At 40.5% G+C, this 13,365-nt stretch overlaps 1 protein-coding gene across 1 annotated transcript; it reads right to left on the reverse strand.

The window, feature by feature from the left end:
* Positions 1–1,110: 1,110 nt before the first annotated feature.
* LOC111079766 (salivary glue protein Sgs-3) lies at positions 1,111–3,933 on the reverse strand. The gene is made up of 4 exons (XM_041596276.1): positions 3,843–3,933; positions 3,119–3,771; positions 2,705–2,794; positions 1,111–1,676 (listed from the first exon to the last, which is right to left on the reverse strand). The coding sequence occupies exons 1-4, from the start codon at positions 3,856–3,858 to the stop codon at positions 1,263–1,265; spliced, it is 1,173 nt and encodes a 390-aa protein (XP_041452210.1). The 5' UTR covers positions 3,859–3,933; the 3' UTR covers positions 1,111–1,262.
* Between the last annotated feature and the right edge of the window lie 9,432 nt (positions 3,934–13,365).

A 13,365-nucleotide genomic window follows, 5' to 3' on the forward strand; every position in this document is an offset into this window, starting at 1 on the left:
GCACTCAATTTCAATATTTTACACACACAAAAAATTTACCAAGAGAATGGTTGGTGGAGCAGCAGCTGGCGGGAGACTTTTTGGCAAGACACCAAACACAATGTATCTCATAGATACGAGTACTACATGTGTTTTACAGATACATATTATGTATAAGCGTGTAGCCCCTCAGGAGTCAAAGTAGCTATCCATTCCATACCATTACATTCCATTCCCTTCCCTCCTCGTAACTAATATGAATAACTAATAAATCACATTTGGACGGTGATTTATGTGACAGGTGCGTATTGCGATTTGAAATTGGCAACAGTTTCGGTTTCAGTTTCAGTCTCCCATTTATCGTATCCGCAAATTGGCCAGAAGCATGTGAAATTTTTTTTTTTTTCATTTGCCAGATGTCATGCAAATATCGAATAATCCACGAAAATTGTACTTAAATATAGAGTAAAGAGTGGTATTTTTTGTGTTCATTTCTGGTCTTAGAGTTTGAGAATTACAAACATCAAAGTCGAAAAAAGTGACTAGATGTATAAAAATGTTATAAAAAGGTAGACTATTTTTTAAGGTATTCTGGAAAATTTCTTTCTGTTTTTTATTATTATAATTATTTTTATAATTCTTATTTTTTATTAAAAATAATTTTATAACAAAATTTAAATCATTGAATGTGTTACAATTTTATTTTAAATTTTAAAACATAAATAGCAATAGCAAATAACATAATAGCAATTTTTTATTTAAATAATAAAAAACAGAAATTTATTTGCATATCAAATTTTTTAATTATGATTTACATTCACAGAGAAAATGACAGACAACGACAACAAGTAAATCGAGCCATTACATCCGAGTCTATTCTTCTGGCATTCAAGTACTAGCCAAATTATTATAGGGAAATGAAGGAATATTTGTGAGAATGAAAATAATGAAAAATTGAAAGACAGCAAAGGAATAACTGTAGAGAAAAATATGAATAAATAGAGGCGAAACTAGGGAAAATAAAATGAAGCTGTGTAGACATATTAGGCATATCAATGACACATCCAGAAATACTAAGCGACCGATGGAAACTGCTGCATGACGCGGTTGCAATTGAAATAAAACAAAATCTTTTTAAAATTCATTAGCTTTTTATAAGCTGCTGCTGTTTTATATAGAAATATACAGTTTTACATATATTAATTTTCCAATAAAAGTGTTTCTTCCAATTTTCCGCATTGATGCGCTTTGGGGTTCAATATCATCTTCGGGGTGGTGTTCTCTTAAGATTGAACACAGCTCGTGTTCTCGGGCAGATCACAGATGCCCTTCAGTGCATTGAAGTATCTGTCACCGCAGCTGACCTTCAGAGCCCGCTGGTTACGGCAGATGTAATAGTCGTTGCAGCGTGTCGGCGATGCCATTAGGAAGCCATCGGGTTTTCCGACGCAGGACATCTGAAGTCCTTGTTCCTGCGATTTGGTGCCGATCGACTGCTGATAAGCGGCTACTTCCCAGAGAGGTCTTGCGTTGGGTCGTCGGATGGGATTACGGTTGGACTGAGACGAAGCGGCGACCTTTGAGCCAGAGACACCCGCACATCGAGTAGTAGTTTTCGTCGGGCAAATGGTGGTGGTTGTTGTCGGACAAGTGGTGGTTGTTGTTGTCGGACAAGTGGTCTTAGTCGTTGTCGTAGTTGTCGTTGTAGATTCACAGGTAGTCGTAGTCGTAGTTGTTGTTGTGGTCGTTGTCGTAGTTGTCGATTCACAGGTAGTCGTTGTAGTCGCAGTCGTAGTTGTTGTTGTGGTCGTAGTCGTTGTCGTAGTTGTCGTTGTAGTTGTAGGTAGTCGTTGTCGTAGTGGTTGTTGTTGTGGTCGGTAGTCGTTAGTCGTAGTTGTAGTTGTAGTTGTAGTCGTTGCAGTCGTAGTCGTAGTTGTTGTTGTGGTCGTAGTCGTTGTCGTAGTTGTCGTTGTAGATTCACAGGTAGTCGTTGTAGTCGTAGTCGGAGTTGTTGTTGTGGTCGTAGTCGTTGTCGTAGTTGTCGTTGTAGATTCACAGGTTGTCGTTGTAGTCGTAGTCGGAGTTGTTGTTGTGGTCGTAGTCGTTGTCGGAGTTGTTGTTGTGGTCGTAGTCGTTGTGTAGTTGGCGTTGTAGTTGTTGTAGGTAGTGGTTGTAGTCGTAGTCGGGTTGTTGTTGTTGTGGTGGTCGTTGTCGTTGTAGTAGTTGTTGTTGTGGTCGTAGTCGTTGTCGTAGTTGTCGTTGTAGATTCACAGGTAGTCGTTGTAGTCGTAGTCGGAGTTGTTGTTGTGGTCGTAGTCGTTGTCGTAGTTGTCGTTGTAGTTGTCGTTGTGGTCGTAGTCGTTGTCGTAGTTGTCGTTGTAGATTCACAGGTAGTCGTTGTAGTCGTAGTCGGAGTTGTTGTTGTGGTCGTAGTCGTTGTAGTTGGCGTTGTCGTTGTTGTTGTTGTGGTGGTCGTTGTCGTAGTTGTAGTTGTTGTTGTTGTTGTGGTCGTAGTCGTTGTCGTAGTTGTCGTTGTAGATTCACAGGTAGTCGTTGTAGTCGTAGTCGGAGTTGTTGTTGTGGTCGTAGTCGTTGTCGTAGTTGTCGTTGTGGTCGTAGTCGTTGTCGTAGTTGTCGTTGTAGATTCACAGGTAGTCGTTGTAGTCGTAGTCGGAGTTGTTGTTGTGGTCGTAGTCGTTGTCGTAGTTGTCGTTGTGGTCGTAGTCGTTGTCGTAGTTGTCGTTGTAGATTCACAGGTAGTCGTTGTAGTCGTAGTCGGAGTTGTTGTTGTGGTCGTAGTCGTTGTAGTTGGCGTTGTCGTTGTTGTAGTAGTGGTCGTTGTTGTTGTTGTGGTGGTCGTTGTCGTAGTTGTTGTTGTTGTGGTCGTAGTCGTTGGCGTAGTCGTTGTCGTAGTTGTCGTTGTCGATTCACAGGTAGTCGTTGTAGTCGTAGCTGTTGTTGTGGTCGTAGTCGTAGTCGTTGTAGTAGTCGTTGTAGTTGTCGTTGTAGTTGTCGTTGTCGATTCACAGGTAGTCGTTGTAGTCGTAGTCGGAGTTGTTGTTGTGGTCGTTGTAGTTGTAGTTGGCGTTGTCGTTGTCGTAGTAGTGGTCGTTGTCGTTGTTGTTGTTGTTGTGGTCGTAGTCGTTGTCGTAGTCGTAGTTGTTGTAGTTGTCGTTGTAGTTGTCGTTGTAGTTGTCGTTGTAGTTGTCGTTGTCGATTCACAGGTAGTCGTTGTAGTCGTAGTCGGAGTTGTTGTTGTGGTCGTTGTAGTTGTAGTTGGCGTTGTCGTTGTCGTTGTTGTAGTGGTGGTCGTTGTCGTTGTTGTTGTAGTGGTGGTCGTTGTCGTTGTGGTTGTAGTGGTGGTCGTTGTCGTTGTGGTTGTAGTGGTGGTCGTTGTCGTTGTAGTGGTTGTTGATGGGGTGCAAGTGGTGGTCGTTGTAGTTGTAGTTGGCGTTGTCGTTGTCGTTGTTGTAGTGGTGGTCGTTGTCGTTGTTGTTGTAGTGGTGGTCGTTGTCGTTGTGGTTGTAGTGGTTGTTGACGTAGTTTCATCCTCTTCAGAACATTTTGGCGTTGTTACTGTGGATGGAGGAGGCTTGGTGGCCGCACAAGGTGGGGGAGTTGTCGTTGCTGCTGCACATGGTGGCGGAGTTGTCGCTTGGCATGGCGCGGAAGCATCCCTAGCATTCCGGCCGAATGCCACTGGGTATGCGGACTCGTCTTGACCGTATAACCTATCCACACTAGCGCCACTGGCGCTGCTTGCAATTACTGCAACAAACAGCAGAGTTAAGGCTGCAAAAACGAAATGATTTTCATTAGTATTCGGACCTTCTGCTGCACTTTATACAGTGGCGACCATATACCATATATGTTCCGCATGATGACTGATGGTTTCACGGCTCACGATTCCCAGTTGCGGTTGAAGGTAGATCGAGGTACACTGTGATCATTGCTGGCACCTCCACCCACTATTTATACGATTCAAACATATCAATTACCGAAAAATTAAATTGATTTGGGTACATTCAGTCATTAGTAAAGTAGCAAACAAAATGTGCCTCAAAGATGTGACAGATAAGGAAACAAGATCTGACAAGATATTGCAGCCGTTGTTCTTATCACATCGACAATGTCTATAAAAGTTACTTTCCCGAAAAGACTGAAGACTGAACGAAAGCAAACTGTACTTCCGTTTCTTGTTGAACAGCTCCCGTTGTCTATTTATAGCTGGACAGCACGTGTATCATGTATGGTATCTCTTATTAAAATGATATTGTTTAAATTCTTTGATTCCCAGACAAAAGCTATACATTGTACATACTATGTAGGTAGGTCTTCTGAGGAAAGCGAAAGCGGTCGCAATCTTACATAATTTGCATTTTTTATACATATCTAATATCTATAATTTTATATTCAATGTTCTCTCAATCGGTAATGAATCGGTTATACGTTATAACAATATGAAATAGTTAATAATAAATAGATAAATAAATAAATAAATGATAAATAGTTAATAAATCGGTTAGCAACAAGTTTTGAATCGGTTATAAATTAGTTATCAATACGATGTGAATCGGCTATTAATCGGTAATGAATTTTGTATGTGTAAATTGGGTATAAATCGGCAACAAACCGGCTATGAATCTGATTTCAACAGCTTATGAATTGTTTATAAAATGGAGGAATCGGTTCAAAATAAAAAGATCTGACAATCGGTTCAAAAAGGTGAAAACACAACCTCAACAAAATATTAAAAAATGTAAATTTTTAGCTAAAGTGCAAGTGGTACCAACAAATATATACATACATACAGACCACAAATTGTTACTGTGCAGAACAGGATATAAGATAAGACACATATACAAGCGGCTTTCGAACTTAACATTTTTTGTGCCAGCTGCAGCTGTAAAGTTCACGCCTATAAAAATAGGATTTTTCTATTTACCTCCCAAAAACGCAGTACCTACATCTACTGCTTGTCTTTTCTTTCTATAACATTTGCATTTTTGCGATCTATATTCATTTAAAAAGACGCAGGAAAATATACCCATGCTTCGCAGTTGGGTGCTTAAAAATGGCCCATCGTTTATGGGATATTTTCAATAGCGAATGTCTCCCAGGATGGTATGAGGATATTTTTGTTCAAATAAAACAAAGGCTGACCACAAAAATTACGTATTTCTTTTGAAATTTTTGTTAATTTGTTGTACCACACAAAGGAGGCACAAAAATGATGATCGTCAAAGGTAGGATTGAATGGACCACACTTAACCACACTGTCCACAACTCTCCTGCAGCGGCGTTATTAGCCCTCACAGCAAAAACAAACATAGAACTGGTGGTAAGAACTGAAGTTTATCTGAGCCATCAGACAGGCCAGACGGGGAACGGTCTCCTCATTATGTAACCTCTCATAATTCTTTCATTAATGAAATTCCCACACGACGCATCGCACACATTATGTAAATCCTCATCTCCAAACAGAACCTGAAACCCACCACAGAAACCTGGCACCGAAAACCAGCACGATGCTTTTGGATGTTTCAGTTTGAGTCTTCATTTTGCGTTGGGCCTCCTTTTCCATCCTTGTCAACTAATTTCAGGGTTGCCTGTCATGTTCTTTAAGACTGTTTTAATTTTCATTCGTTTTTTTGTGAGCTCCTCTCTGGCTTTTACTTTCCTTTCGTTCGGGCCAAAAACCCAAATAAGAAGAAAACTACCTGTTCACAAAAAAAGAAGAAAAAAGAAACCCACACACACGGCAGAAACGGCAGCCAGGGAGCATATGAGTACGAAGCTTAAGCGAACTGTCGAGCGTTGCCAACGCCCCAGTGTGCACAGTGGTTCAACATAATTATGAATATTTTAGGGATAATAAGGATGCACTTTTTGGGGGTTCAATTTTTGCCAAACACTAAGTGCAACATTCTATAGTATGAGTTTCAATGGGAGAGAATGGTTTGTGCAGAGAAAGAGAGGCTGGGCCATGGGAAAATGTTTGTCCAAAGACAAATGAGTAACGGCCATACATTTTAATGGTACACGATTTTTTCGGCTTGGTTTTGAAAGTGGCTTCAGGCTCTCATAAATTGTCTTTGGTACATCCCAGATTGCTCTTTTGGATGTGGGCAAGCACTAAGAAAGGATTTTTTAAGGTGAACAAGAAATCTTAAAAATAAAAATTGTCTTTCAATTGAAAATATATCTAAAAAATAAAAAATAAATGATTAAAAAATACTCATATAAAATATATGTTATATCTTTCGCATTCTTCACCACTGTGCAGATACATTTATCTTTGTGACTCTTCCTCATTCTCTGTTCTGGCTTCTACAGGGTTCCTCCTACGTCTTTCCCCTGGCACCGGGTACCGTGGCTGGTTCTGGCCTGGCCCTGTTTTGCTGTGTGTCTCGTTGCTGTGCCGTGCCGTGCCGTGCCTGTGGTGGCTGCTTTTAAATACCCTTTACCTTGGCCATATTAATGCGGCTCCCACTGTTACTTGTCCCCCGTGTTGTTGCTGTTGTACTTCTCATGTAGTTTGGTTGTCATTTGGCAGCGCCCGCTGTTTAGTGTCCAACATGAGGGCCGTTGGTGTCAGGCGACGCTGCCTGCCACTGCCACTGCCTCTGAGAGATGCTGCAGAACCATGGCGGAAGGGGGCTGAATGTATATAGAGAGCTCTGGAGAGATGCCTCTGTCTCTGTCTCTGGGTATTGGTATTCCCGCCTTTGGTTTTTGGGATTCAGGTTCAGGAGGCGACAGTTGTTGAAATTAAATGCTCACATGTGGGTTTTTGTCTTCAAGAGAAGACAACAACAATTCAGAACAGAAAAAAAAAAGGAATACTAAAGAACACAGAACACAGGAATGGAGGGGGTAAAAAAGGTAACACAGGAGGCAACACACACAGAAGGGATTGGCCCCGAAAACAATAAATGCTGCTCCCAGTCCAAGTCTCAGTCTCAGGTCTAGGGGCGAGTGCCAAAACATACATATATGAACATACAATATATGTACGAGTATCTTTCAATAAATAAAGGAAAGAAGACGCTTTCATTTCTCTCTGTATTGGCTGTCCCAATAAAGCTTAAAGCAGGGATTGCACCGAGGGAAGTTTTTCATATTTGGAAATGTAAAACTTGAAAAATATCCACACACAGCTGTTGAAATTTTTCCAATATCTCCTCTAAAGTTGATCACTTTTGGGTACAAAAAGTTGTGAAAGGTTACGATTTTGATTTGGAAAATTAAAATCTGATTTTAGTGGACTTCCCACGAGTTATAAGTGAAGTCAATCCTTATCATCCACATTCTTAAGTTTTATTTAGTAATGTAATTTCACATTTCTAGCGCTATTTAGTCCACTTTTCTTGCTGTATGTGCACTCTTGTGTCAAAAATTAAACCAAAATTATGCAAAAGAATATAAAATCGAAAAATAGTTAACTTTAACTAATTGTTCAGTTATAAGGATGATACAAAAAAGAAAACATTTAAAAAGTTGCTTGCTATTCCTTTAAAACTCTTATAGCACAGCTCTCTCCCTCTCCACATCTCTGGTTCTGTGGTGACTTCCCCCAACTCCAGAATCAAATCAAAAGCAACTTTTATATGCTGTATTGCTGCCGATTCGGATGTTGCTGTTGATGTGAATGTGGATGTTGCCAGGGTCTTTACAATTCGGGGCCAGGCACTTCATTTGCTCCGCTCTTCGACTTCGACTTCCACTTGGACTTGGATTTCTTCTTCAAGTTTCTTCTACTCCTCCACCTCCACCTCCATCTCCTCCTCCAACTTCTTTGGGTTGTCTTCTGGTTCTGCTGCATTTATGGCTGCATTTACTTTTTAATTTCATTTGCTGTTGTTGCGGCTCTCTGTTGTTGCCATTGCCGTTGCTGTTGCACTCCTTTTTCGATTTCAAGTGGAGTCAATTTCTTATGTCATGACAACATACATACTTCAATATACACACAAAATGTATCTTCGGAGTGTGGGGCACAACTTGAAGCTCAAGTCAAAATAAAAGAAGAGAAAAAACACAGCAGTAACGGGAGTCGAGGGTTTAATACCCTGCAAGAATATAGAATTTTCTGCTCGTTAGTACTTTTTCGGGAGCGGATTATTATGATATATAACCAGATTAAAGAAAGCATTTTCGCGTGGCTCTTGACCAATGAAGAATAGCAGTGGAAGTGCAATTGGAGGTTCACGGGAATCCGCATATCTAGGAACATAAATGATCTATGGGCAGGAGAGGAGCGGATGGTGGGCTGGCTCCTCTCTTCCTGGATTTTATTTACTAGCCTGCTGATACATGTTAGCCTCTGTTAATTCTGATCAAAAATATAGTTCATATACAGTTTTAAAGGATTCCGTCTGCAATTCAAGCCTCGAAATCATCATAGCCCTTTCATAGGGTATTCAAAAAACATAAGATGCCAGACGGCAGCATTTTTGTTGTTGTTGTTGTTGTTGTTGTTATTGGATCCACGTCGCATCGCAAGTTGTCGCCTTTCTGGAGTATAAGGTAGAATTTTTCGGTGTCTGCTCGCTTGCCTGCCCTGCGCTTGCCTGCCATTTGTGCCTAAATATCTTTACTTATTTTTGGACATACTTGATTGAAGTATTTATGAGATTTCAGGCATTTGTGTAATTTCCCTTTGAGCTTTAAGTTACTTTGGAGTTGTCTCTCGTTTTTTTGCCCCATCAAAATGTTCACAAGATTCGGCAGCCAAACAAAACAAAAAAAAGAGTTAAATGTAGGAACTACAGGCAATATATGTATATTTACATATGCATGTCGGTTCTCTCTCTCTCTTCGGTCCATGTTTGTCAGATGAAAAGATATGTCTTAACATGTTTTAATTTTCTTGGAAATTGTTGTTCAAGTCGAATCCGAAAACCCCAAAACACTTTACCACACGGGCAATACGGATACGGAGGAGACACAGACAGGCCGAAGCAGACTCTCAACTCAAGATATTTCTTGTGCCTTCTAGTTTTTTTTTGTTTGGTTTTTGTTTTTGGTAGTTTGTTTTTTGTTTTTAAGTGAAATGTTAAACCTTTTGACAGCGGTAGTTTTCTTATTTAATTTATTTTATTTGCGGTATTTACTCTCGTCCTCTCGTCCCACCCGTTCCCTTATTTCCCCAGCACTCTTTGGAATTCAATTTTGGCTTTCTGTTTAGAGTGTTCTGCTTCGCTCCGCTCTGCTCTACTCAGTCTCTCTCTTTCTGCCAGACCTGTCTTTCTCAGCGTATTTTAATGTCAAACAATTGACATGCTTGGGCTTAAGCCTCTCTCTCTCTCTCTCTCTGTCTGTCTTTACTCTCTCTGTCTTTTCCCAAATGTGTGTGTGTGAATTTCTGGCTCCTCTTTTGGGGTTTTTGTGGCCAATAATTAAGGCTGACAATTTGGCCAAAAATAGACAGAGACAGGGGAGAGATACATATATGTCTAGAAAGAGTAAGTAAGCATTTTGTTTAAAATTGTTGAATTTTTCTTGTCAGTTGTTGTGGTTTTTCCCTCATCCCCAAAACGAGTTAGAAAATTAGAGAAAATGTTATTCACATTTCTTGGAAGCAAATAGACCTTTAATGTATCTTTAAGTTGTTGCGATAAATAGAGAAGATTTTTGCTTAATTTCTGCAATTGTTTGGCAATTACATATAGCTTGCATTTTTCGTTACATAAATCGGGCAAAGATTGTATCTTCTATTTATAAGAAACTCTTACAGATATGTATTTCTTAGATACTTTTATCTACTTCATACACTCCCCCCATGTATTTATAGATACTTTAGCCCCAATATCATTTAGTTTCTATGTATTTCAACGCATTCCCCAATCGACATTCCTTCCCCGGATATTTATAACAATTTCGAGCTGTTCCTGAAATTCCTGAAATTCCCTTAGCAATTAATCCCCGTTACTCTTAGAAGAGACTTATGAAACACTAAACCAAACTCTGTCTCTTTCTCCCTCTTTCTCTCTCAAACATTTCACACACTCGTATCCATTTATCTTTAACTTGAGCTAAAGTTAGTTGCTAGTTGTTTTTGCCTGTTTTTAAACTTTTGATTAGAACAATTGCTCAAGTTTCAAAATGCTTTGGGGAGCTCCAAGTGACACCACAAGAAGATTGGGGGATTTGGGGATTGGGAATGGGGCAGAAACTATCTAGAAAATTACAAATACTTTTTTCTTTTTGTCATAGAATTACCAATCAATGGCCCCCAGCCCTCCTGCCCCTTCAGAACTTTCTCCTGTCTCATTTCTCAAGCTCAAAATGACGAAACGCGCAACTTGGATTATTAATTACAATGAGCCCTGAGACGACTCGAAAGTATCTGTGTATCTGTATCTGTGCCGCCTCGCAGGCATTCGTATCCGAAATCGAATACGAGAAAAAAAAAACCATCCACAGAACCGAACCGAAACCGAACAGAAGCAGCAGCGGGTGGGGTGTGGCAGCGGGAGCTATAGCTGGAGCAGCATCCTCCTCCACGGCTGACTGTGCGACAATTTTGACTTTTATAAATATTTTGACTTGTTTTTGTATCTGACAGATTCCTACGGTTCCAGCACCTCCTCCTACTGCTGCTCATCCACCTCCTGCTCTTCAGGTTCTTCTTCTGATTTCGATTCTGATGATGATGCTGCTGCTGCTGCTGCTGCTGCCTGGCTGGTGCTTCTGCTGCTGCTGATGCTGCTGCTGCCGGCGGCATATCTGTGACAAAACATCATTCAATGTGTGCAATGATTGATGATGCAACTCAAAAGCAACTTGTACTCAATTTTCACTGCCCCGCTGAGCCCGTGGAACGTGGGGCTTACACATACCCAGATACTCTCACACACACACACACACACACACAGCGACATAACTTACCGGGCATGACAAAATGTCACAAATATTCTACAGGCAATTTGTTTAAATATCGCATAAAAAAGAGAAGAAAAGAGAACGAGAACCTGAAGGTGAGGCTGAGGCTGGTGCCATGGCAGAGGGGGGAGATAGCATTAAAATAGTTGGAGTCGAAGTGCGGAATACTCTAAACAGTTATTAAAGTACACTGTTTAGAATAGAACTAAAGATGGATGGTTAGAGTATCATTTGATGGTAATTATGCATGTGTAATCCATGGAATTACATATGTGACCAATAGCATCTGGACCCACAACAGAACTATCCCCCAAATTAGTATTTAGTAGATAATAATAGCAGGATTCCGTACATATACAAATTTATCAACTTAAACTGAAGCTTTAAATATAGGAAACAAAATTAACTAAATAAAAAATAATATTTATATTACAATATATACTATTTATAATTTGTATACCTTATAAAAATATCAAATGAGTTTTTATTATACAAATTATAAATATCAGAATATACTCATTAATATTGTGAGGAACTCGATTTTCACATGTAAGAATCAGATAAATATTACAGATAATATATGTATATAGATATAAAGAAAATATGTGGCCAAGTTTACAATATTTCCGATATATATGAGATATTCAAAGAGTTGTGCCCACAAAAATGACCCACCATGTTCATAGAGTATGATGAAGCGAAAGGCAATAGCGTGATGCAGTCCAGTCTTTAGACCAAGATTGCAAACGGGGTAGCCGGGGAACGAATGAATGAAGGAAGAGCTGGAGCTGGTGCTGTACGGAGAGAAACCTGGAGCTGGCAGAAGTGGTGGATCAAGAGTTGGTGCTACCTCTATGGAGGCGACAGTGATGGAGCCACAGAAAGGCGCGCAGCCGTGCGGCAATTAATATGTGAGCAAGATGCAACCATTGCCATTACCATGTGCCTTCAACTTGAACACAAAATAGTTAACTAAAAGCCAGGCCAAGGCAGGGAATAGTAGCCAGCCCCTGTCCCATCCCATCCCATCCCATACCATCCCATCCAGATGGGGAGCCACATCCAGGAATGGTTGCAAGAGGAGTAGAGTGGCAGGCGGAGTCTCGAAGCTGGCAACGGCAACAGCTACATGATGTGCAATTACAAGGCGGGCTTGCAACATCCAGCAACAAAGCAACATAAGTGCACAGTGTCTGCCCCCTGCTCCCACCCCCATCCCCCAGCCCCCAGCCACAATCCCTGCATTGCCTCAGAATCAGTGGAGGGAACAGTGCAAGAACAGCAGGCGAAGCAAAAAATATTGCATCTTCTCAAGCATTTAATCTTCTTTGCGCCTTTTTTAACCTTTTATTATTATGCCTTCAACGTGCAAACGTTTTGCTACGCTTTATACTCGCATGTGCCTCCATGCCGCATGCCGCATGCCCCCTGCCCCATGCCCCATGCCTACTCTCCCAGTCTTCAGCCTTCCGTTTTCGGGGCGCACTTACTCACACGCCACCAGAACCCCAGAGACTCCCTGTAGGAGGAGACCCAAAAGCCCAAGTGGAATTCCAGCTTCTGGCTTTTGTTGTTAATAATTTCTTTTCTCTTCCACGGCCCGCCAGGCCGTGGCAGGGCTTTTGCAATTAGAATGCGTGTTAAGTGCACAAAGATACAAAAGAAGATACATTTCATGCGGGGCGGGATAGGATATGGATGTGCGGGAACAGGAACTCGACCTTTAGGTTGAGAGATTGGGGTGCCGCAGCAAAGTCTAAGGTCTAAGTGGAGTCAGGCATTTAATATACTCTACCCAGGATCTGCAGGTATCCCAAGTCTAAGGAGATGACATCCACACGAAGGGGGATTCATATGTAGAATTATCAGTATTCTATATGGAAATATTGAAGAAAATAAGGATTCTTTATGGAGTTAGGACAAAAAATAGGTATTCTAAAGCTTTCAATAGTTTCAGAAAAACCTTCTCTGATTTTGTATAAACTTTCATCTTTTATTTAAAATTTGTTTGGATTTTAAGAGCCTTTTCCAATGGAAAAATGGGGTACAAATAGCTTCAGTGAGAAGTCTAGTCTTGTAAAGTCGGATATTTGCTATAACTTTGGTACAGAGTGGCTTAGAAAATATATTTTATTCCATTTTAAATATCCCTTGCTTAATCAAAAACTTTTTCTGCCATTTTTATGGGTTCCAAGGGCTGAAAAAAAAACCTTACAATAGTATCCTTACTGCAGTCTGGAATCCTTCCTGTTAACCCCAATCCTTGAGTTGGGTTCAGAGACAATAGATGGAAGGGCTTCCATTCAACACTTTTTTCTCTTTGTATCATTTTTGCATACAAACACGAAAATGCAGGGCCCATAAATCTCAAGACAATCACATTTAATTAATTTTTCAATACAAACTCCAGCTCCTCCCCCAAGGAAAAACCCCTCAAAAATACGAATAAATAGATAAAGCAGCAACCCCCTCTATAAAAATTGTTTAGATATTCCGGTTACC

The sequence above is a fragment of the Drosophila obscura genome, unplaced genomic scaffold (genome assembly GCF_018151105.1).
Source record: "Drosophila obscura isolate BZ-5 IFL unplaced genomic scaffold, ASM1815110v1 contig_14, whole genome shotgun sequence".
Classification (NCBI taxonomy): Eukaryota; Metazoa; Arthropoda; class Insecta; order Diptera; family Drosophilidae; genus Drosophila; species Drosophila obscura.